This window comes from Hirundo rustica, chromosome 14 (assembly GCF_015227805.2).
Source record: "Hirundo rustica isolate bHirRus1 chromosome 14, bHirRus1.pri.v3, whole genome shotgun sequence".
Taxonomy (NCBI): domain Eukaryota; kingdom Metazoa; phylum Chordata; class Aves; order Passeriformes; family Hirundinidae; genus Hirundo; species Hirundo rustica.
Window position 1 is genome coordinate 115,188 of NC_053463.1, and position 22,011 is coordinate 137,198.

The 22,011-nt window shown below is 43.2% G+C and overlaps 1 protein-coding gene across 2 annotated transcripts; it reads left to right on the forward strand.

Annotated features, from left to right (window-relative positions):
• The first annotated feature begins 3,627 nt into the window (after positions 1-3,627).
• Positions 3,628-19,753, forward strand: GFRA3 (GDNF family receptor alpha 3). 2 transcript variants are annotated; one of them, XM_040078626.2, is made up of 8 exons: positions 3,628-3,752; positions 7,212-7,487; positions 8,143-8,235; positions 8,649-8,994; positions 9,068-9,177; positions 10,737-10,871; positions 11,861-11,991; positions 19,149-19,753. In XM_040078626.2, the coding sequence occupies exons 1-8, from the start codon at positions 3,710-3,712 to the stop codon at positions 19,155-19,157; spliced, it is 1,143 nt and encodes a 380-aa protein (XP_039934560.1). In that variant the 5' UTR covers positions 3,628-3,709; the 3' UTR covers positions 19,158-19,753. The 2 variants fall into 2 exon arrangements, with proteins under 2 accessions (XP_039934560.1, XP_039934559.1); XM_040078625.2 differs by lacking the exon at positions 19,149-19,753 and adding an exon at positions 12,299-15,885.
• Positions 19,754-22,011: the final 2,258 nt, after the last annotated feature.

The following is a 22,011-nucleotide window of genomic DNA, read 5'->3' on the forward strand; positions in this document are numbered from 1 at the left end:
TGTGCTAGTCAGTCTATAGGTGTGATACATCCATAGATTACCTGTTCGAGCACTGCACCAACTTATTTGTGAAAAAGTTTTTCATATCACCCAGCCTGAACAATCCAAGATGGAATTTATGGCCATTATCACTTCTTGTATCACCTGCCATTTGGGTTTATTCCTGTTGCAGTGTGTAATTTTGTGTTTTAATACCATATGGTTTATTCCTTCTCCACCCCCCCACCTCCCCCCAAGATGGTAGTTTAGCCTGGGTTGTCTGTCTTCTCTGATACCTACCCCTATTCCCGAATGTTCTCTGTCAATTCTCCTGGTGCCAGCCCCTGTCTGGACTGCCCCTTGGGGAATCCCCTACTCCTGGAGGCTTCATTGATCTGCTTATATATATATCTCATCACATTGGCCTTCCCATTGGGATTATGTTTTGTAAACTTCCCCTTGTGTCCCTCCCTGAACTTCTCCCTGTTGGCCCCTTAACCCCAAACTCCACCCTGCTTCTGTCCCTTAAAACCCCTGGTCCAGGTTTGTGCCCTGTCTTCACCTCTGCACTGTATTCAAGTTATGTGACGTAAGTAGAGGAATCTCAGACTGCATATGAAGCCCACTTTGCTCCTTTTTACGCTGACCAGCGGCGACCGCTTAGGACCCTAGGATCCAGGGGTTGTGGCGTGCCTCCCCAAAGTGCCTTATCACCAGGCATGAGATGACATATCGCCTTTGCAGCTCACCTTTAAGTAGCTGCAGGGTGGTAGTAGATGGTCTCTGAAATTCCTCTTTGCCAAGCAAACAACCCCAGGTTCTGATAATCAATTTGTAGGTCATGTGCTACCATCTTGGTAGACCTCCACTGGACCCTCTCTAGTTCCTCCAGATCCCTCTGGAACTTCAGGGGCAGGAAACTGCACACAGCAGTCCAGGTGTGGCCACACCAATGCTAAGCAGACATGAATAACTTCTTTCAGTCTCTGGCCATGTTCTTCCTAGTGCAGTGTGGTATGTGGGTTGTTTTATTCAATCACATCTTACTGGTATCCATGGTAACTTCCAGGTCCTTCCAGCAGGACTGCTTCCCATCCACTCAGTCCTCAGCCAGGAAAGATGCATGGGATCACAGTGCCCTATTTCAGAATATGATTCTTCTTCCTAATTGTCATAAGGCACCTGTTGATCCAGTTCTTTCATTTCTCAGAGTCCCTCTGGACTGAAGTTCTGTTGTTCAGCATGTCCATTGCTCACTGTGAAGAATGTGGTATACTTTCTTGGTAAAATTTAAAAAGTTTAAGTAAAGACAATAGGAGACAACGATAAAACAAAGAGTTAACGGCCGGGTGCTTGGCATTTAGCCAAGAGCACACTTACTAGCTTTGGAGACATTCTTTAAATACTTTTTCTATTACATTAGCCCATTGCATATTTATAGACTATTATGCACATTTATATTTTTTCACAAACTAATTTCTATATTATAGGAATTGTTTAGCATGGCTACTCTTTGGGTCTGTCTTTTTAGAGCATGCATGTTTCTTGGCTGTGGCTTTAATCTGTTCTTTTTATTACTTTTAGTTTGGGCCTGGGTCCATATTTTCTTTCAGATGGTAGGTGTTGATAGTTGGCCTGTCAGCAGCAGAGTCCTCATCATATGTTCACTGGGTGTTATCCAGCCAAGCAGACAGCTCAAACATACTATATCAACTATTACTACTTTGCCTAATTTTTGCTAATAGCAGAAATAAAAACTATATCTATACAGCAAAGCCATTTTAACATTACACATATAGCATTTAACTTAATACTTACGAAAAGCCAACAATATGATAGGTATTTATAACACTCACCCTGAATGTTTATCATCATAATTTCTTAGTTCCCTTTTCCTGTAGAATGAGTTAAAATTATTTTCACCAAAGATATAGTCTACCCAGTGAGCCATATGACTGTACTTAACCAGACAGACACCTAAATGTCTTTGACCTTCCTGCTGTGAACACCACCAAGGCTAAAATACTAGCACAGCTTTGAATTCTTTACTCATAGGAACAGAAGAATAAAACTGTCTGAGCCAGAAGTGGCCAAGTATCCCAGGAACTGAAACACAAAACTATGGGTAGCTGCTATGGATGTCAAACTGCTGAACCTTCTTTGGCAATGAGCAGCCAGAGCCGTTTAGGGCACTAGCACTCGTGCTAGGAAATGGAGGAGGTTTTATTTGGTTTTCCATAAATATAGACATCAGCTTCTGCTGGGTTGTTTGCATTAGGTTGATATTTCTGTAGTGTACAGGTGTTACTAGTAGCTGTGAATGTCTGCTGTCTCTAGCCCTGTAAAGAGCAGAGTGTGGTGCTGTAAATATTAGCCCAGGCAGAGAAGTGTTTGCTCAGCCCTTCTCTGTGCTACCTCCCCCAGTAGTTCTCTGATGGTACTCCTGACAAATGACCAAGACTCAGCATCTTTTGCACTTCCCAGCAAAGTGCTCTGGTTTTGACTCAAACCCTGAAAAGAAGCAGCAGAAGCACCAGCGTGTTATAATCTTCTTAAGATTAATACTATACAAAATTAAGTATGGCTAAGTTAAATCAGCATCTACAGCAAACAAAATACTTCCTTGGTCAAATCCACTCTTCACTGGCTGTGGCAGTCATGGATGTAGAGATGAAATGTCTAGCATATCACTGGAACTGCTGCTTGTTTTAATACGGTGATATGCAGTAATTTCTATGCAGAAGAATTCTCTCACAGCAGTTCCCTGCAGCAGGCAGGACTAACCTTTCTTAAAAACTCAAGAAGAGGAGGGCACCACTGAATTTGATTGTGAATACATAATATATTTGCACAGTTATTACCCTTTCTGTTGAGGTTTTCAGGCAGATGGGATAGGTCTCTCTATTTATGCAAACAATTGACTTACAAAACGGTTGCCTCATTTTCATATGCTAATGTTTGACGTGCATGTGTTGGACTGTAACTTTTTCACACTGGTCAATTTGATCTTAGGATGCAAATTAAAACAAAGCATGTGTTCAAAAGAAGCACAGCTGCATAAATGCCATGTGGGCTCTCAGAAGTGCCATCTTTCGTGTGGGCGCAGACAAGCAGCTCACTCAAGATAGAGGCAGCAGAAGGTTAAGAAACTGAAATAACAGCCTTCACAACAAAGCCAAAAGGAAGAAGCTACAAGCTCAGTCATCCCTTCCACAGACCGAAGAGTTACTTGGGGAATCTGCTCAAAAGCCAGTCAGCCTCTGTGTCCTCCAACAGCGCTCCTTCTAGAGTGAAGGAGACTCCCCTAAGTCGGAGACTTACTGTCCTTTACCCAACTACGCCCCCAAGGGTGCGCAGTCACAGCTCTGCTCTGGGTACTGAGGTGTGCTATGAATCAATAAACAAAACGCCTTGCGCAGCCCCTTCCAAAACGCCCCCTTTGAAGCGTCCCTGCACTGTCCCGGGTCCAGCGGCTCCCCGGTCGCCCTGGGGACAGCGGCCGCTGGATGACCCCGCCACCCGCCCCATCTTGCACCAGCCCGACGGCCCCCCGGCGTCTCCGCCCGCCGCGGCCCCCACGGGCGGGTCCGGGACCCGCGATGGGTCGGGCCGGGGGCGGCGCTCGCCGCCCGCACCTCGATGGGGCGGGCCGGGCTCAAACAGCACCGAGGCGGGGCCGCTCGCAGCATGCGAACTGCAGCCCCAGCGCTCGGAGCCACCGACCGCCAGCATGGGGCCGGCGCTGCTCCTGGGGCTGCTTCTCTCCCGAGCCGGTAACAGCGCCCGGGGCGCGGGGTGGGCTGGGCAGGGCGGCACGACCCCGTCCCTCTCCCGGCGGGCAGACAGCGGCATCGCCCGCACCCCGGTCCCGCCACGGGGCGGCCGCGGCTTGCGGGAGCGGCGCCGGGGTCGCGGTCGCTGGGGTTGACCGCTGCTCCCCGCGGTGCCGGGCGGGCGCGGAGCGCGTCCCGAGCGCGGCGCTACCGGCCGCTGCCCGGCTCTCCCGGCCACCGGCTCCAGCTGCCCCGGGCGCAGTCGGCGGGTAGGAATTCGCGATTCAAAGCGGGAAAGGCGGCTGCTGCTTTGGCCCGAACTGGCAACCTCCGCTGTGGTTGTGGCCAAACTGGAGGGACGCTCTGGGGATGGGACCGTCTGCCCCGGAGGCCAGGCGTGAGAATCCGAGAGGAGATGCCGGGAGCTGATCCCTGAATGCGGCCGGACGAGCACAAGGGGGGGATTCTTTCGCCTGAGCTGGTCCCGGCTGCCCCGCGCTCTCGCTGGCTTCGCCCAGAGCACTTTTTGATAGGTACCCCCCATGCATTCGCCCTCTGGAATGCTTAAGACCCAAAGTTTTCCGAGACTAGGCTCAGATTGCCAAAATCAATGCAAGGAACTCCTGCAGAGATGCAGCTGATTGTTCTACTCTGCCTCCTACTATTGCCAAATCACAAGAGCTGAGGACTGAAATTATTCCTTTTCCCAGTTCATCTCTTGTTCAGTCTTCGGTGCTGATGTGACTAGGAATAAGGAAATTAGAAACTGCTCTGAAACATTCATAGTTTCTGTCTAGGGGGTGCTTTACACTCAGAAGAAGCTACAGCTTTTTCACTGCTAAAAGACAGGCTGCTGCACTTAGACCACAGTAGCAACTGGCACCACACGATTGAAAAGATTTCCCCAAATTTGCCATGTCCAAATGCCAATGCTTCTTTGGTAACCGTGTTTAATAAAGGAAGGGCGTCCCTTCTGTAACTGTTGTCTCTTTAAATAGAGTGGTGCACCAGGGGCAACAAGATAGACATAACTATATGACAGGACATTGAAAAGAGGGAATAAAGGTGTACTGTAGTACCTAACAATTTTTTTCTAAGGTATAAATAATCATAATGTATTAATTGGTTATTACTTTTTTTTTTAAAACTACAGATGGGGATCCCATACGCATACATCTTTAACACGTCATGCAACCTAGACCACAGATCTCGGAAAGAATTAGCTTTCTCATTCTTTCACATTGTTGCTGTCTGGACTACTAAGACAAAATTTTAAAGAAATGAAATAACTTGCCAAACTTCAGGGCTTACAACAATGCACAGCTAGTAAATGATATCTATAGAGGAGGACTGTTTTAAAGGTGAGGTTTAGAGCAGCTTTACCTGAACCAACAAAGCATTCCTGATGAGAGATTTTTCAGGGAATTCAAAAAGTCATCAAGTCTCTATGTAAGAGCCAGGTGAACTACAAAGCACAGTATGTTGCTAGAAGAACAAAGAATCTCGTACAAGTGAGACAGAGGTACCTAGATAATATTACTGGGCAGTAGGGAAAGTAGAAACTTTGAGAAGCAGGCTGGCATGGAATTATGCATTCTACTGCTTACAGCAAATAAACTGATGAAGCTAGCAAAAATGACGTGAGTGAGAGAACATATTACATGGGGAAGATGGCACACTGGGCAACATGAATTGTACCAAAATTTCCCCCTAATTTATAGTGATGGCAGAATGAAATAGTACTACTGCACCTGCTGAACAACAGAATGATAGGTAAGATGATGTAGCCAAAGAACGCCAAAGGTAGATGTAAGGCTCAGCACAGTAACTTCCTAAAGCCAGCCAATGAATATTGACCTGAAGGGAAGAAACATACCATATAATATATATATATATATATATATATATATATATATATTTAGGAAAGTGTCTTGTTTCAAGACTTCATTGTACTTGTACTGTAAAAATAGATTAATATACTGCAGAAATGAAGAAAGATTACAGACTGAATTCACCTACCCATGACAACATAATCATAAAATTATAGAAAGGCTTGGGCAGGAAGGGACCTTAAAGATCATCTTGATCTACCCCCTTGCCATGAGCAGGGACACCTTCCACTAGACGAGGTTGCCCCAAGTGCCATCCAACCTGGCCTTGGACGCTTCCAGGGATGGGACAGCCACAGCTGCTCTGGGCAACCTGTGCTATGCCCTTACTTCTTTGAGTAAAGAACTTATTCCTAACATCTAATCTCAATCTTGCCTTTCTATTGTAAAACTGTTCCCCCTTGTCCTATCACTATCTGCCTGTATAAAAAGTTGCTGTCTCTCCTTTTTTATAAGTCCCCTTTAAGTACTGGAAGTCTCCCTAGAGCCTTCTCCAGGCTGAATAACACCAGTCCTCGCAACCTGTCTCATAGCAGGAAGTGCTCCAACCCTCAGAGCATCTTTGGGCCTCCTCTGGACCCGCACTAACAGGTTGATGTCCTTCCTGTGCCGAGGGCCCCAGGCCTGGATGCAGCATGGCAGGTGGGGTCTGGGGTCTCACAAGGGCAAAACATACTCCCTCGGTCTACTGGCCATGCTGATTTTGATGCAGCTCAGGACATATCTGCTTTCTGGGCTACAAGTGCACATGACCAGCTCACCCCTGAGAACCCACAAGTCCTTCTCTGGAGGGCTACTCTCTATTGGTTCATCTCCCAGTCTGGACTTGGGTCTGGGATTGCCCTGACCCAGGTGCAGCACCTGGGCTTGGACTTCTTGAACTGCATGACGTTCTTATGGGCCAAGCCTTCATCTGCATCTTTGGCAGGGATTTTAGGGACTGGGTTCTATGTACTTTATTTGACTGCATATTAGTCCTTCTGTATGAAGCTACTTGCATCCTTTGTTATTCAAGGATTCATTTTATTATGCAAAGAACACACATTCTTAAGTCTTCAGGCTTATTAAAGTAGTTGTTTTTATACCCTATAAACGGTTTTCTCAGTACATCTCTTAATGACCAGCATATACTTCAGTAATTGCAGCCGCACTGATTCACAGTACACAGTATGGCGTTACTATGTGCTTATTGCACTGTGGTTTTCAGTGCCCAGAGAGAAGAGCTTCTTCAAAGCAGGCCTCAGCCACCCCAAGGTTTCACAGGGATTTATTAGTCTCTAAAATACAGAGCAATCCCTGATCCTGGCCAAGCTGAACAAAATTACTTTGGAGGCTTTTATTTAACCTTTTGTTCCTTCTTTCATTTATATTAATGAATTTCCCCCTTTTTTTTTCCCCCTAAATTGAGACAGCTCTTGTTCCTTAACTACTCCACATGAAAGATCCCAACATGTTCTGTTTCTTGCAAGGAGTCCTTGTTGAAGATAGGATCCCTGCAGAACAATGACAAGGCGCATGTATGGCATTCATCTTGACTGGGGTCCTAACAGTATTTTCTCTACTTGATCAGGAGACCTCATGGCTCTGCCCAGCAGTGACTGTGTCGTGGCGGAGCAGCTGTGCCTCTCTGACTCCACCTGCAATGCCACATACAGGACCCTGGAAAACTGTGCCCTGGCCAAGACTCGCCTCCTTTCACTGGATCACGACAGCAGGGTCAGATGTCTGAATGCAGAGCTTGACCTTGGGAACAGCTCTTTGCTGCACTGCAAGTGTCACCGGCGCATGAAGAGACAGGAGCACTGCTTACGCATTTTCTGGACTGTTCACTCCAGCATGACAGATGGTGAGATGAAGTAATACAAATTTACAAGCTACTAGTAAGGCTTACCCCCACCCCCTAGTTGAAAACCACCGTGAAAGTCTACTTCCCAGCACTGTAGGTAATTGCTCTGGAACCATATCTCCTAATAAAGAGAATTCATTACTGCTCTGTTTGATAAGCAGAGAAAACTGATCTGGTATGGGACCAGCCTTTCAAATATACCAGCAACCCTAAGAGACAAAGACAGCTACACTGAGATAGTTAGATTTAGTGCTGTGAAAAATACCTCAAAATGGTGCTGTCTGTCCATCACTGAAAATGCATGTGATTATGACACATATTGCCAGGGCATCCCTAAGTGTTCTGTTACTTTCTTCTGTGGGATGCTTCTGCTTGACCTCCCACTACAACCTGCTGTGCTGCTCAGAACCTCATACTTACTGAAGCTGAAAAATCCAAATGACAACATAGACCAAATTCCAACTGGACAAAAGAAGAACCATTCCTGGCATTTAGCTTTGGGTGAGACAGAGCATTTCTGAACTCCAGCCTGAGGAAAGAAACAGGCATAAATAAGAAAAATATCAATCTGAGAACAAACAAACAAACCAACAAAGCTGGTCACAAAGCATTTCTCCCATCTCCCATTGCATTAAATATCTTGTATCTTGCCTAGGTTATTTCAATTTGGAGACCTCTCCCTATGAGAATCCAGCGAATGAAGAACACTGGAAGACAGATTATAATAAACTGGCAGCTTTGGTATCAGGTAAGAATTGTAATGGTTACATGATTTAATTCTGCCCTCTCTTATCTTTTCATGTGTTGAAGATTATTAAGAACAATTTGGGGTAATGGCCCCTTTAATCAGAGGAATGCCTGCTCTGGCTACTTGCCTAAATTTGTCACTCCTACCAAGTGTAAATATAGCCACAGATCCAGGCCCATGAAACCAGTAATAACCCACAATGATCCATTTTCTGAAACAAGCACCCTCCTATGAACCAATAAAAAAGTACTCTTTTGTAACTAGTATAATTACAGTGTCATACTGCAGGCACATAGGAGGACTGGTTTGCTTGGTTCTTTTTGATTTTTCAAATCTGACCATACTCCTGCTTCCATACAGAATCTCTTTTAGAGACTTGCTTCATGTTTTTTGTGTTTCTTTTGGCTTTATAGGCTCACAGTTAGCAGGAGATGCAACAAATCCATGTCTGAGAGCAACACACGTCTGTAATCTGAGCAAGAAGTGTTTTCGTCTGCGCACAGACTATGCCTCCATCTGCACCAAGGGAGCAGGAAGTGAGGATGTGTGTGACCGGCGCAAGTGCCACAGAGGGCTAAGGAATTTCTTTGAGAAAGTTCCTGAGGATTTCACCAAAAGGATCCTGTTCTGTCCATGTCAAGATGAATTTTGTGGAGAAAGACGCCGTAAAACTATTGTTCCTGATTGTTCCTTCCAGTATAACACCAAACCAAATTGCCTCTGGCTTTTGGACTCCTGCTTAGAAGACCATATCTGCAAGTAGGTCAGACAGCAGAGGGTGTTATCCAAGAGAACAACACTGACACTGATGGTCTCATTTTCCTTCCTACAGATCCCGACTGGCTGACTTCCAACAAAATTGTCAACCTGTAGACATATCTCCAGATGGCTGCTCTCTGCACAACCATGCTGCATGCCTGCAGGCTTACATGGGGATGATTGGTAAGTGATATCCACAGGAACATACAGGGTAGATACTTTCAGGCCACAAACTTGCAGGCACTCTGATGCTGCAAGGTGATGGTGAAGGACCGTCCTAGTCTCTGGCAGGATGTAGCGCTCAGTACACCGGTGAATATGCCTTACTAATTGATGCTCCTTGCCTTGGAGGTAAATGCAGTCCAAACAGAGCTCTTCCATGGCATTTTTTGCTGTACTTTGCCCCATCCTTGCCTGAGATTTCTGGATGCCTCTTTGCATCATCAGCTGGTGCAAAGCACTTTAAGTGCCTCATCAACAGCACTCTGTGGGCTTGTGTGAACTAAGTCATTGTCATTCCTAATGCTGGAGTTATGTCACCAAGACACACAAAGCAGTCACACGCAGACAAGAGATTTCGCAAGGCAGAAGTCCTTCTGAACCAGCTCCCAGCTAAGAGAGCGAAGAGAAGAGAGCCCCTTTGTTTATTTTTTACTTTTTATACATTTGTGGGTCTAGCAGAAGATTGGCTTTTTGGGGTTTCCACCTCTCAGCCTCAGTGGCCAGACCAATTGTCAGTTACAATTGTTTTCAGGTTAGAAATATGCAAACAAAGGACAGAGAATGAAAAACAAAGGATTTGTTTATGTTACATCTGTGAGAAAGGTAGAAAACTGCTCTTAATATTGTACAAGAACTAAAAAGATCTGACTCCATTTAAGAAAATCAAAAGGCTCAGAAAAACCAGGGTAACAGAGTTACATCCCATCACAGCAGTGATTAAACACAGCATTCCATCACTGCCTGACTGTTAAACTCCTGATGGCTTGCTAGTATTGTGCGAACTATGTTCTCAGGGCCAGCCAGAATATAGGACTACCAGCTGTTAGAAGGAAGGTCATTTTTGATTTTAGTTATTTACTATCTACCAACCTACTAAAATGTTTTCAGAGTGGCTTAAAAGAGGATATAAAGAGCAGCAGTACCTCAGAAATTCTAAATCTAGACTATACCTTTCATTTTTCTAGATGGCTCTGCTGGTTTTGTGCTAAATTAACACTGCCTGAGTGGCACACTATAGGTGTGCAGTATTTGTTTCTCTGTCAAAAGGCACCTGGCTACACAGTTTTGCCAGCTACACAAGAAGCAAAAGTACCTTTTGCTGCCATGTGACAGTACCACAGCTGAGTCCATGCAAGTCCTTCACATCCTAAAATAAAAATCCTTCATAATTTAATGCTTGCACCATTAAATAGCTTTCCCCCCCATCAGTTTGCACTGAGCTCTGTGGGTACAGTTCTCACCATTTCTCCTGCTGTGTACACATCACAATTTAATGCTTGCACCAGCTTCAGTTCTCAATACATCTCACAGAGTGCCTGAGTCAGGCGTAGCAATCTCAACACTTTCTCACAGCTCAGCAGACTTCAGGTAGGTTCATCAAGCCTGGGCCACCTAGCTGGCACTCTTGACTTCACCTGCGTAGCATGCTTATCACAGTGGAAGGCTTCTGTCTCTAGGGCAGCATTTCCTTTAGTATGACATGATTCATAACGCTTCTTTCATCTGGGGATTTGGGACAGGCACACCCATGACACCCAACTATGTCAGTAACTCCAGTGTGGAGGTCTCCTTGTGGTGTACATGTGAGAACAGCGGCAATCAGAAGGAGAAGTGTGACCAGATACTCAGCATGTTTGAGAGCAACAAATGCCTTGGTAAGCATCAATCACATCACAGAGAAACAGCTCAGCAGAGAGAATTTAAATCCTGTGGTTTCAAGATCCTGTGTTGCACTGCTCTTGTGTATAGTTCTATCTTCTTCTGCAATGTCTCCGTGATCTCCTCTGCAACCTATGGGACCAGCCTGGATCTGCTCTAAGAACTGTTTCTGTATCTTTTGGCAACATTTCTTTTAATCTCAAACACCCTTGAAGCTATTTCCAAACATCATTCAAATGAAGGGCACTGCAAAAACATCACCAAGGGGAGGTCAGATATGCTGTATCCATAGGTTGCTGAGTAACCACATCTGTGCACCAGGATTATGGGCTCAGAATTCCCCTCCTCATCCTCTTTCTGTACTCACACCCAGCCCTCATTTACTCAGTCAAGATACGCAGCTCCCAACGCAGCCTGTTACTAGATCCAGCACAGCAGTTGCAAAAGTCCTGTTACGTGCAGCTTTGTAACCCTAAGTCTGTATTTCTTTTATCTCCTAGCATTTTAGCAACATACCTCAATGAAATTTAAATATTTCATGCTTGTAATAGCTTTAAAAGGCTATAAAAGAAAACAGCATAATTGCATAATTGATTAATATTTAAACCTACCTCCTGCAGTATATAAAAGCCTTACACCCAGCACTATAGACACATCTACAATTCAATCATCTTATCCGAGATACTACAAACCTGCCCCTTGCAAAATACAAAGTTGGTAAAGTCACAAAAGGATCCAAAAGTCTTCAAGTACAGTTCAAACTGTTTTTGCAGTCTGCTCAATCTCACAAGTAAATCCACAAGCTGACAGGCCATTCACAAAACAGAGAATACATATTTTCTAAATCAAGGCCACACAGCCTGTGAGTACCTTTCCTAAAACAGCTTTTCTAGACTTCTGTTCACTAGACTCCAAGGTGTGCACAAGAAAAGCACAGTAAGACTCTTTTCTTTACTCTTTACTCTTTCTTTACTTCTGTTTGCAGAAAATGCCATTTGGTCTCAAATGCACCAGAAGCAGACAGCTCTAAAAAGACAGGAAGACTTACTTTACTCATCTTCTCTAAGCTTCCAAGGAGACAGTGCCAGCATATCTCTCTCTTCAGCAATGTCCCAGGTATGCAATGCTTTGTTGCACCCACAAAGCAGCAAGTCAAGTAGCCTAGAGACAGCAGTCGAAAAACCTTGGATCTGGAAATATGTGACTTTGGACATCAAACCAAGGGATGCCATGTGCAGACAGAACACTGGAGTACTCTACCTTAAGTTACTCTTCCCACAGACAAGCAGAAACAGGAGGCTGTATGTCTGGCCACAGGAGTTTCAATAGTCTCACATTAGTGCTCAGAACTAGAGGTTCTGCAGCCAGAAGTTTGAGCATAAATGTGTCTAACTGGGATTCATCCCTCCTTTTTATTTCCTAGGTGGCTGAAGGGAAGACACAGCGAGACAGCTCCAAAGAGAGCAGTATGCCTATGGCCTCCTCTGTATATTCTGGAGCTGCTACTTCCTGGCCTTCTCTGGCTCTGTTCCTGCCCCTGTTGCTGAGCCCACATTAATGTGGCATAAATGGAATCTTTCCTTCCCATATTATTAGTATTATTCCATATCCAGGCATGTCCCAAGACAGATTTACCTTTGGGAAACAGAAGGCTTTCAGACGAGAGGAACGTCCTTAACCAGAATGACAATCACTGGAAACCTCCCACATATTTGCACCCTGCCTCCCCCCGGTCAGGTTGCAGCTCTGCAGGTACAGATCTCACCATTGCTTCTGCTGTGTACACATTTTGAGTAACAGGCTAATGTTCCAGCTTAATAGGTTCAGTCAAAGGTCTGATTTCTTTCAGAACTTGTGCAGGGTTTGGTTTCTGACTGTAAGGATGACCTAACTGTGTCCCTGACCACCCCACCATCTGGAGCTCATCCTCAGGCATACAATCAATGAATGATTTGGGTTTCTAGGGACCTTAAAAGATCAACTAGTCCAACCCCCATGCCAAGGGCAGGGACCACCTTTCACTAGACCAGGTTGTTGCAAACCCCGTTCAACCTGACCTTGAACACTTGAAGGGATGGGGCAAGCACAGCTTCTCTGGACTATCTGTGCCAGTGCCTCACCACCCTCACAGGGAATATTTTTTTCCTAATATTCAATCTAAACCTACCCTCTTTCAGTTTAAAACTATTGTTCCACATCCTGTCCCTAAAGGCCTTGGTAAAAAGTCACTCTCTGTGCTTATCATCCCCACTGACGTACCAAAACAAGATCTCCACAGAGCCTTCTCCAGGCCAAACCACACCAACTGTCTCAGCCTTTCTTCATAGGAGACGAGTTCCAGCCCTCTCAAGATGTTCATGGCCTTGTCTGCACCTGCTTGAACAGGTCCATGTCTGTCATGTACTGAGCACCCCAGAGTTGAACATTGGGTGGGGAGGTGGGGTGGGGTAGAGGGGAAGAATCGCCTCTCAGCCTGCTGGCCATGCTTGTTTTTATGTAGCCCAGGGTGCAGGGTGGCTTTCTGGGCTGCAAGCGCATTTTACTGACTCATGTCTAGTTTTCCATCTAGCTGTGTATCCAAGTCCTTTCCTGCAGGGCTGTTCTCAATCCATTCACTCCCCCACTCTGTACTGATATTGGGGGCTGTCCCAAACCAGGTGTGGGACCTTGCACTTAATGAGTTTTGTTGGTATCCACTTCTCAAGCCTATGAAGGCATACAGTAGAGCCTATCATCCTAAAGACTAGAAGCCTGTGCTTCAGGGTGAGTTGCAAGTAAAGGTCAATAAACATACATGTGAAGTTCCTGGTAAACACCATCTCTGGATTACTTTCAGTTCCCTTTTCAAATCCATTCTTTTAAGTATATGAAAAATACCAGTCCAGATCAAGAACACAATACTAGGGTTTATCCTCCATTGTTTTGTCCCTTCAACATATACAGAATCCATTACTGTGGCTAGCAACACACTTGGGTTTTGTTGTTCAGGATGAACGGTGCTCAACTTCAGTAGATTTACACTTATCTAGCAAAAGATGATCTTGCCTGGCCTCAGGACAAGCCTTCTCTGTAACCCTTAGAGAATGCATTTGGCTCATTGAAGGTGCATTGATCACAAAACCCTCGGACATTCAGTTGCAAAAATCTCCTTGTATCTGTCCATATATTCAAGTTACCATTGTCCCCTTCCAGCCACCTGGCCCATATTCTTCCTCTGCCAAGCACTATTTCATGACCTGTTTATTCTGAATGTAAATGTGTGCAATGTGTAACTGCTGTTAGTTTGCGCTGCGTTTGTCTGTTAAAATGTGGTGTTAAGTGAATATTGATTTCTGAGCATAGGTTAATAGTCTACAATCAATTGTGCGCAAGAGCTGCCTCACCAGCTAGCCTGCATTTTCAAATAGCCAGAAACTCAGCTCAAAACAGCTCCTCCATTGCTCATTCTGAGAGGCAAAAAATCTGAACAATACTGTACACATCCAAACTTGATTATAATCCTGAACAGAGGAGAGAGTATTTCTTTTTACCCTGTGTTTTATCTGTTGCCAGGGAAGCACCACCTAGGTAATATGCCGTGGTTCTCAGTCAATGTCAGACACCTTATAACAGAATCTTACATCATTGTGTGTATCAAAGTAATTATCCTTCTGCAGTGGTAACATTTCCATTTCCAATTCCAGACTTCTACTTATTTCCTAGGCAAGCAGAGCAAAGAAATCATGCACGCAGCAGCATCATCTCCTCTGCCACACAGAGAAGCAATGTATTATTTACATGCAGTAGGAATGAATATGTCTTCTTAATAAACAAGAGTGCTAATGTTGGTATTTCTCATTACCTGCTGAAATATGGCTATTTGGAGCAAGAGACAGCACTGTTTCCACATGTTTGCTACCATTAGTTAATAAAAACAGAGTCCATGTAACCCTAATATAGTATCTACATTAGACCATCCTCCATATGGTGGGACTTAGAAATGTGTCAAGAGCCTTGACTGTAATGTAATAGCATCTGTCATCTCTGGAAATTAATGGAGAGTGACAGGGAAGAAGAAAATGTTATTGTTTCCACTATTTCACACAACAGAGAGAATATTTGTGAGAATAATGAAATAGATTCCTGAGTGATCTGTACCACACACACTGGTACACTGTGATCTTCTACTCATCTGTGCTGTGATCTTTCCTCTGTCCCAAATTTAGTGCTGTAAGACAGATCGATATGGAAAAAGGGATTAGCATTTTCTTGTTCATGTTTAGGGCACTAAATCCTTAAGAAGGTTATTGATTGCAATTGCAGTCTTCTGTCCTATCCTGGGTTGTACAGGAAAATGCTTGACACTCAGACAAATCATGCTCTAGACTGAAATTGAAGCAAAACATGTCAGTTTGTTTGGTTTTTTCCCCAATTATCCTGTGTCCCTTTTTCATGCACCTTTATATGCACAGCTGCTTCTTAGCTTCATCAATAGTTCATCAATAACTGCAAGCAAAATTCACTTCTATCTATACCTTCATTCACAGGTACTGACACTGTTGTGAGTCCAAACTCATTTTCACTTAGACTTTTCTAACACCGAATCTCCAAATATCACAGTTTTTCAATTACACAGCATACATGCATGCACAAATGAACTGGTAGTGGAAATGTCATGCCCGTTTCACTATCAATTCAGTTCTGTTAGCACCACCAATGTACCAAGACTGGCACATTTCCTAAACCCATTCAGAACAGCTTACTAACCATACTACAGGGCAATTAACAAACCTCCCTCAGCTTCTGTTCCTGGAAAGTAGAAAACAACATCCTGTGAGCACCTGTGGTCTCACAAAAGACAATCCATAAAACACAAAAATAATCCAATAAAAATTCTCTATCCAGACAGTCTTAGCAATGAGCATTCAGAAAGCATCTACGAGGAGGGAACCTTCTATTTACTGTAATGTAGATTATTTTAAAAGAGTAAAATAATGCAGGGTCTGACTAATAAAATTTATCTTGCAACTCTAGAAGTCTCCTGCCTTCCTTTGCATTTCATAGAAGCTGCACTCCTTGTCTTCACTGCTGAAGGCATTATGGAACAGAAATGTAAAGAACAGAGTTAGAATCTCTTACAAAGCATCTTGACAACTTTTACAGATATCATTAACTGTCAGGTACTTCAGATGTGGCTTCTAAACTCTGATAGAGCCTTAGATCTCTTAACTTGATCTAATGTAGCATTTACAAAGGGCATTCGTATAGTCCTCCAGCAGTGAGCTCAGCCAACTGTTAGATAAGTGGTTTCTTGCGACAATTGGGAGAAGCAATTCACATTTCTTGCCTGAGGTCATAAGCAAGATGATGCCAGAGATAAACCTTGATTTTGCAAGTCCAAAATTAGTGTCCTTGCCTCATTCAAATCATTCCCACTCCCTCCAAGAAATGCCTATGTGTTAGTAAGAGTCAAGTGGCTGCAGTTTTCTGTTTCGAAGGGGGTACAATATGTTACTGCAGATGACGAAAAGCTAAAGCACTGTGGGTTTCAAACAGTGATTCCTGGCTACAGATCCCTGGCACACCTCTCAAAATCAGCTGACAGTAAAAGGTAGCTTTTAGTTCATAGGAAAGGGCTACAGGTTCAGCATCTATAAAGAATAAAAGTATTTTTTTCAATACATCCTAAAAATCATGTCACTCTATTTGCCAAAATGGTAGGCAACTTTACACAAGAATAAAAAGGAGGATTGTCAAAGTAATCTTTGAGGTGTCCATGAACCAGGCAAGCCTTTTGGGAACAACAGTGGAGACAGAGGAAGCCAATCAGCACTGCTGAGCTCCACAGGATCGCTCAGCACTGCTATGGAATCACAACCCACAGCTATTCCACAGCTGCTTCCCCCACTGAAACAGATCCTGGTAAATACAATCGGAGGCTAATCACTTCTACCCCAGGGACTTTGTGGCTGAACCTTTTTTCATTTGAGGCAGGGTCGGTGGAGGATGAGCTTGGTTAGTCTCTAATGGAAGCTCTTCTGATAGGTGATTAGCTCTCCTCCAGGAAGTGACTTGGTGTTTGGGTTTCTTGCAAACCCCAGGGTTAGCAGAGGTCAGAGGATGCTGCACTTTCTCCAAGTGCCTCCGTGAAAATAGCCCCACATACTTTCCATTTACAGCTGATCACCTCCATTATCCCCAAGCTAGGAGGAGATGATCAGCAATTGTTAAGTGCTTGAATCAGACTAATAGCTCACTGCTAATTCCCCCAGTAATGGGAATCTAAATTCCTGGTAAACAAACGGTCTGCTTTTCACACACAGGGATGAATGCCAAAAGCCTAATATTAGAGCTCTGGAACTAAAGCTTTTAGAGCAATCCTGTCCACTCGAAGATATTTAATGACATTATGTACTAAATAATTAGAAAATGAAGGCCCACTTGGAATCAATGGGTTACTGTCTAATTAAGATGACAAAGGGGCTCTACCCTTTTTTAAACAAGTTTATACTAAAATGGTGTACCTGATAAATGGGTCTGATAACTATGTCTTTACCTTCGGGCAGAACAAGCAGACATTAAGCTAGCACAAAATAATTGTGTGATTTTTGGCTCATCTTTCTTCTCATTGGACCCACCTGTTTTCCTGTAAGGCATGTGATTCAGCTGTTCTTCCCCCGCATCAGATGACAAAATTTATTAAGCAACACTCAAATCACATATCCTGATGCAGAGAAAAATCATTTTTGCCTTTGACTTACTGTATGGCCAGAATCACAGAGTTCACACCATGAGATGCTTGAAGAGCTGAGAGGTATGGACGGGACCCTCTAGAAGCACTTTGCAAGAAGAATTGCTAGTGAGCATGAGAACACAAGAGAAGATTATTTATATACAGAGATACTTGTAAAAAGACTGAGAAATGTGCTACTGATAATATGGCTCAATCAAAATTGACTAGTAAATCACATGACATCCTTATCTCCAAATTGAAGATAGAGATTTGAAGGGTGGACAAATTGGTGGACGATGGATGGATGGATGGATGGATGGATGGATGGATGGATGGATGGATGGATGCAACCAAAGAGTTGTGGTCAATGGCTCTATGTCCACACAGGCTGAGCAAAGTGCCACTGTACTCTCCTCCCTTTCACCTTTTTTCCCCACCAGTCTAGTACTTAAATTACTTCAATATAAGTTTGCCCATTAGATACTGGTATTATAGGTCACTGAGCTTCACCGCAAGAAACTGCAATTTCTTTAACTGTCTGCACACAGTTACTTGTTCTCCAGCTTTCTAAACCCTCAGCTTCTTCCTTCCCCCCTCACCCCCCCACCCTAAAGAACCTTTTGATTAACTGAAGTCAATTTTGCTAAGTGCTAGTGACTCTAAGAAGCTTGTTTTGTCAATGATCCCCAGGGCTCCATTATGTTTTCAGGGCTACAAAACAGGAATTGCTCAGTCTTTCTGTAGAAAAGTGAGATTAGCAGCTAATTATTCCAGTCACACCTGTCATTTGAAATCGAGCATGTGCACCTGTTATCACAGTTCTAGCAGAAAACAGCTAAGAGATTTCCCATCTTTTTTCCCAATTTCAATCCATTCTTGTGTAAAAAAATTAATGCACAAGGAATCCAGTTACACAAATACACTACATAACCAATTGCTATTCTACTCCCAACAGGGAGTAGTGGTATCACAACAGAAGTTCTGTTGTGCACTGAACACTTCATTTTTTATATGCAAATACAAATCACAGTGTAAATGGAATTACTACAAAACTACAAATCACAGTGAAAATGTCAGTTTTATATACATTTTGAACACAGAAGGGCCCTGAAAGATTATGACTTGTCATGAAGCAATTTACTAAAATATTTGGAGTAATATCTGAGCTGTTTTATTCATCCTAGACAGGACATGATAGTCCCTCAACAAGGTTGAAATGCTAACACTAAGAGCTCAAGGTTGGCCTCCCTTCTCAAGCATCACTGAGTTACATTTTCCATCTGGTAAATCAGGCACAATAAAATGCTAATGAAATGGAAAAGATTATGAGTTGATCGATTTACTGGACTATTTTTCATTTGGTTTTGACTGATCTCAGTTAGCAGATGTCATCAGGAGTCCTGCTATTACTCATGATAGCATAGTATTGCTCAGGTATCCACCCAAATCTGTATTTAATTCAGATTTTCAAGCATGAACTATTCAATTCAGATTCCAGTTGCCTATGTTAAGGTATTTCCAAGACTGAGTCTAATGCCCTGTTTTAATTTTTGTTCTTCAGATGTCATAAGAGAGAAGTTCCAGTCCCCACAGCAAGAGAAAGCAGCTTCCTACAGCACCTGTCACTGGGTTCGAAGCTTGTACAAAAGTAAAACTGTGAGAGAATCCTGACTTCACATAATTTTTCCTGAGCCTCCCAACCTTCTCCTAAAGGAAAATGGGCAAACGCATATGTGGCAACAGCACACATAATGAACCCAAACAACTGCTCATGATGAACTTCTGCAAACTAGTGTCTTTAACTTATAAAGTGATGTAAAAAAAGCATGTATTTTATTTTTTTCATATGCTGACATCAAAATTTCCCAAACTGAGAACTGATGACTTGTAATTTCAGCCACACGGTTTCATAAGCAGATTGCCCCTTTCAATCTAGCAATGTTTTTAGCTTGATTTAAGTCCCTTACATCTGAGTTGTTTCATAACCTGAACCGTACAAAATGACTCATCATCCTCAGGTCTTCATAGCCCATCTTCATCTCAATTTACACTTTTCTTGGCAGCCTCCAGTCAGTGAAAGGAGCTAATAGTCCATGGGGAATGAAGGTTTAGAAAAGCACCCAGTCAGTGAACCAGCTCTGGACAGGCTTCCCAGCAACACAAGCTCTGGAAAAACAGGCAGAAATGGAGAGAGCAGAAAGATAAACTCGCTTTACAAGGTATTTAAAAGGAAAGTCAATCCTTTAGATGGTCTATTTTGCACAGACTGACCTAATCTGGGCAAAATATAACAGAAGGACACATTTCATAACACAAACAAGTAGACAGCTTCAAGCAGGGGGCTCTTTTTCATCCTAATGCAGATGTCAGTTAATTAGAGTAGAAGGTTGTATCATTAGCAGCCAAATCAATATAAAAGGAATTAGGAGCTTGAATAGCAAGCTTTCCTGCTTTCCAGCACAGCACCCGGGGCTGTATTTAGCTAAAATTCAATACACATTAGCGGACAATCAGTGTAGTCTTGTGTAGTTTTGTATAGGGATGTCTTCTTGAAATATTTTAATTGGACTCTCTAGTGTTATCAGTGCTAAACAAGATGTCAGATTAACGTAGATGCCTTCCCAAATGGGACCAGCAGCCCACAGGCTAGAGAAGCACATTTATTTCTATTAAAACCTCACTGGTTTTCCAACGTGTATTAATAGTATTATTTTCACAGCTACTTTAAGAGGGGCTGAAAAGCATCTTTACATACAGCTGCTCCATCCTGTAAAACTCAGCAGTCTCTACACTAGCAACAGCAGATTCACCCCTTTTTGCCATTTTAGTTCCAGGCTTCATTACTCAAGAGCCCATCAGTCATACCAGACTGACAGATTTTATTCTGTATTTAACACCTCTGCAGACAATACAAATGTAAATTTAAATCAGCCAATGTAAAATACTCAACTGACAACTCCTGTAACTGGTATGAGGTTTAACAGGTCAACATAACATATTGCAGCATACACTTCTCATGACAAAAATTGAAACCACTTCCCGTTCCGTAGCAACAGTGTCTTAGTCCCCTAACCAGAAAATTATTTTTACTGGGTTGAGTTTTATCTTTAAAGGCAGCAGACAGCAGCTACACTACAGATTTTCTGCACCATAGAGTGGATGTTGCAAAACCAAGTCAAAATCTTTCCTCTGAAATGTTTTATCTAACAAGATCAGAAAAAGTATATCTACAGAAGGACAGTACTCAGCTTAGTGAAAATTCTTAAGTCCATATCAATGCAATCTGTGCAGCTTTAAAATGTCATATCACTTTCATTCTGTATCTTGGAAAAAACATGAAGCCATTATTTCTCCCCAGTAATAAATCATCTAAGCAATCTAGTACTTTCTGTAATGGAAGAGCTATACACTGTATCTTCCATTACCTTCCAGTTAATTAAATATTCCTTGAATAAATCTTGTGCTTACACTCTTGTGACATGCTACCAGTGCTGACTTCTCCATTTATAAACTGACTGGATTCAGTCCAATCATCCCTGCTTATTCTACCTGTCACTCACTGAAAACTCCAGACACTCAGACTCAGTCCTCCTTGGACCCTTCTTTGCTAATTACTGATTTGATATGTATGTAGAACTGAATTAATCCTATGAGCTAGGTACCAGTACTTATTCCAACATAAGCTATTACCAGTAACTAAAGGGGCAATTCTGCCTTCCCAAATTCACTTGCCTCACTCTTGACTTCAGTGGCCCCAAGAAAAAACAGCAATGGATTTGAAACCAAATTAGCTTTTCATTACTGCCTAGGTACACAGTCATTAGCACTGAAGGGAGAATAAGTGTAGGACTAACCTTCTCAGCACAAACCACACACTTGCGTCAGACAGCAGTGCCAGTGGAGACACAGGCTGTAGGATTGTAGCACTGCCCAGGCTGCTCAGCAATTGCAGATTCCAGCTGCAGACGTGGCAAAATGATCACTAATCCTTGTAGTCTCCAGACTCCCTTCTCCTCCATGACTTCAAGGATGGACAGTAGCACACTAAATACAACCCAACCAAACAAATTCCCAGTTCCTAACATTCAGCCCAACCATAATTTTGACAACTGGTTAAACAAACTTTTTGGTCTCCTGAAAAGGAAGCAAGTCCATGCTCCATTAAATAGAGAACTGCACTTTAGCAACAATATGAAGGTTCTTGATTAGCCGCATATTAAGTAACTGCATGATTCTTAACAAACTCACTGTGATATCCAGAGGTCTCAGTGGGCATTACGTTAAGCAAATGGTGCATGCTGGTTTTCTCAGAGCATATGGGCTAGATATGCATGCCTAACTGCTACTGCTTCCAAGCTCATCAAAAGCTGCAATTAAATCAAATCTCTCAAAACTAGAAAATATATGACATGAGTCAATGAATT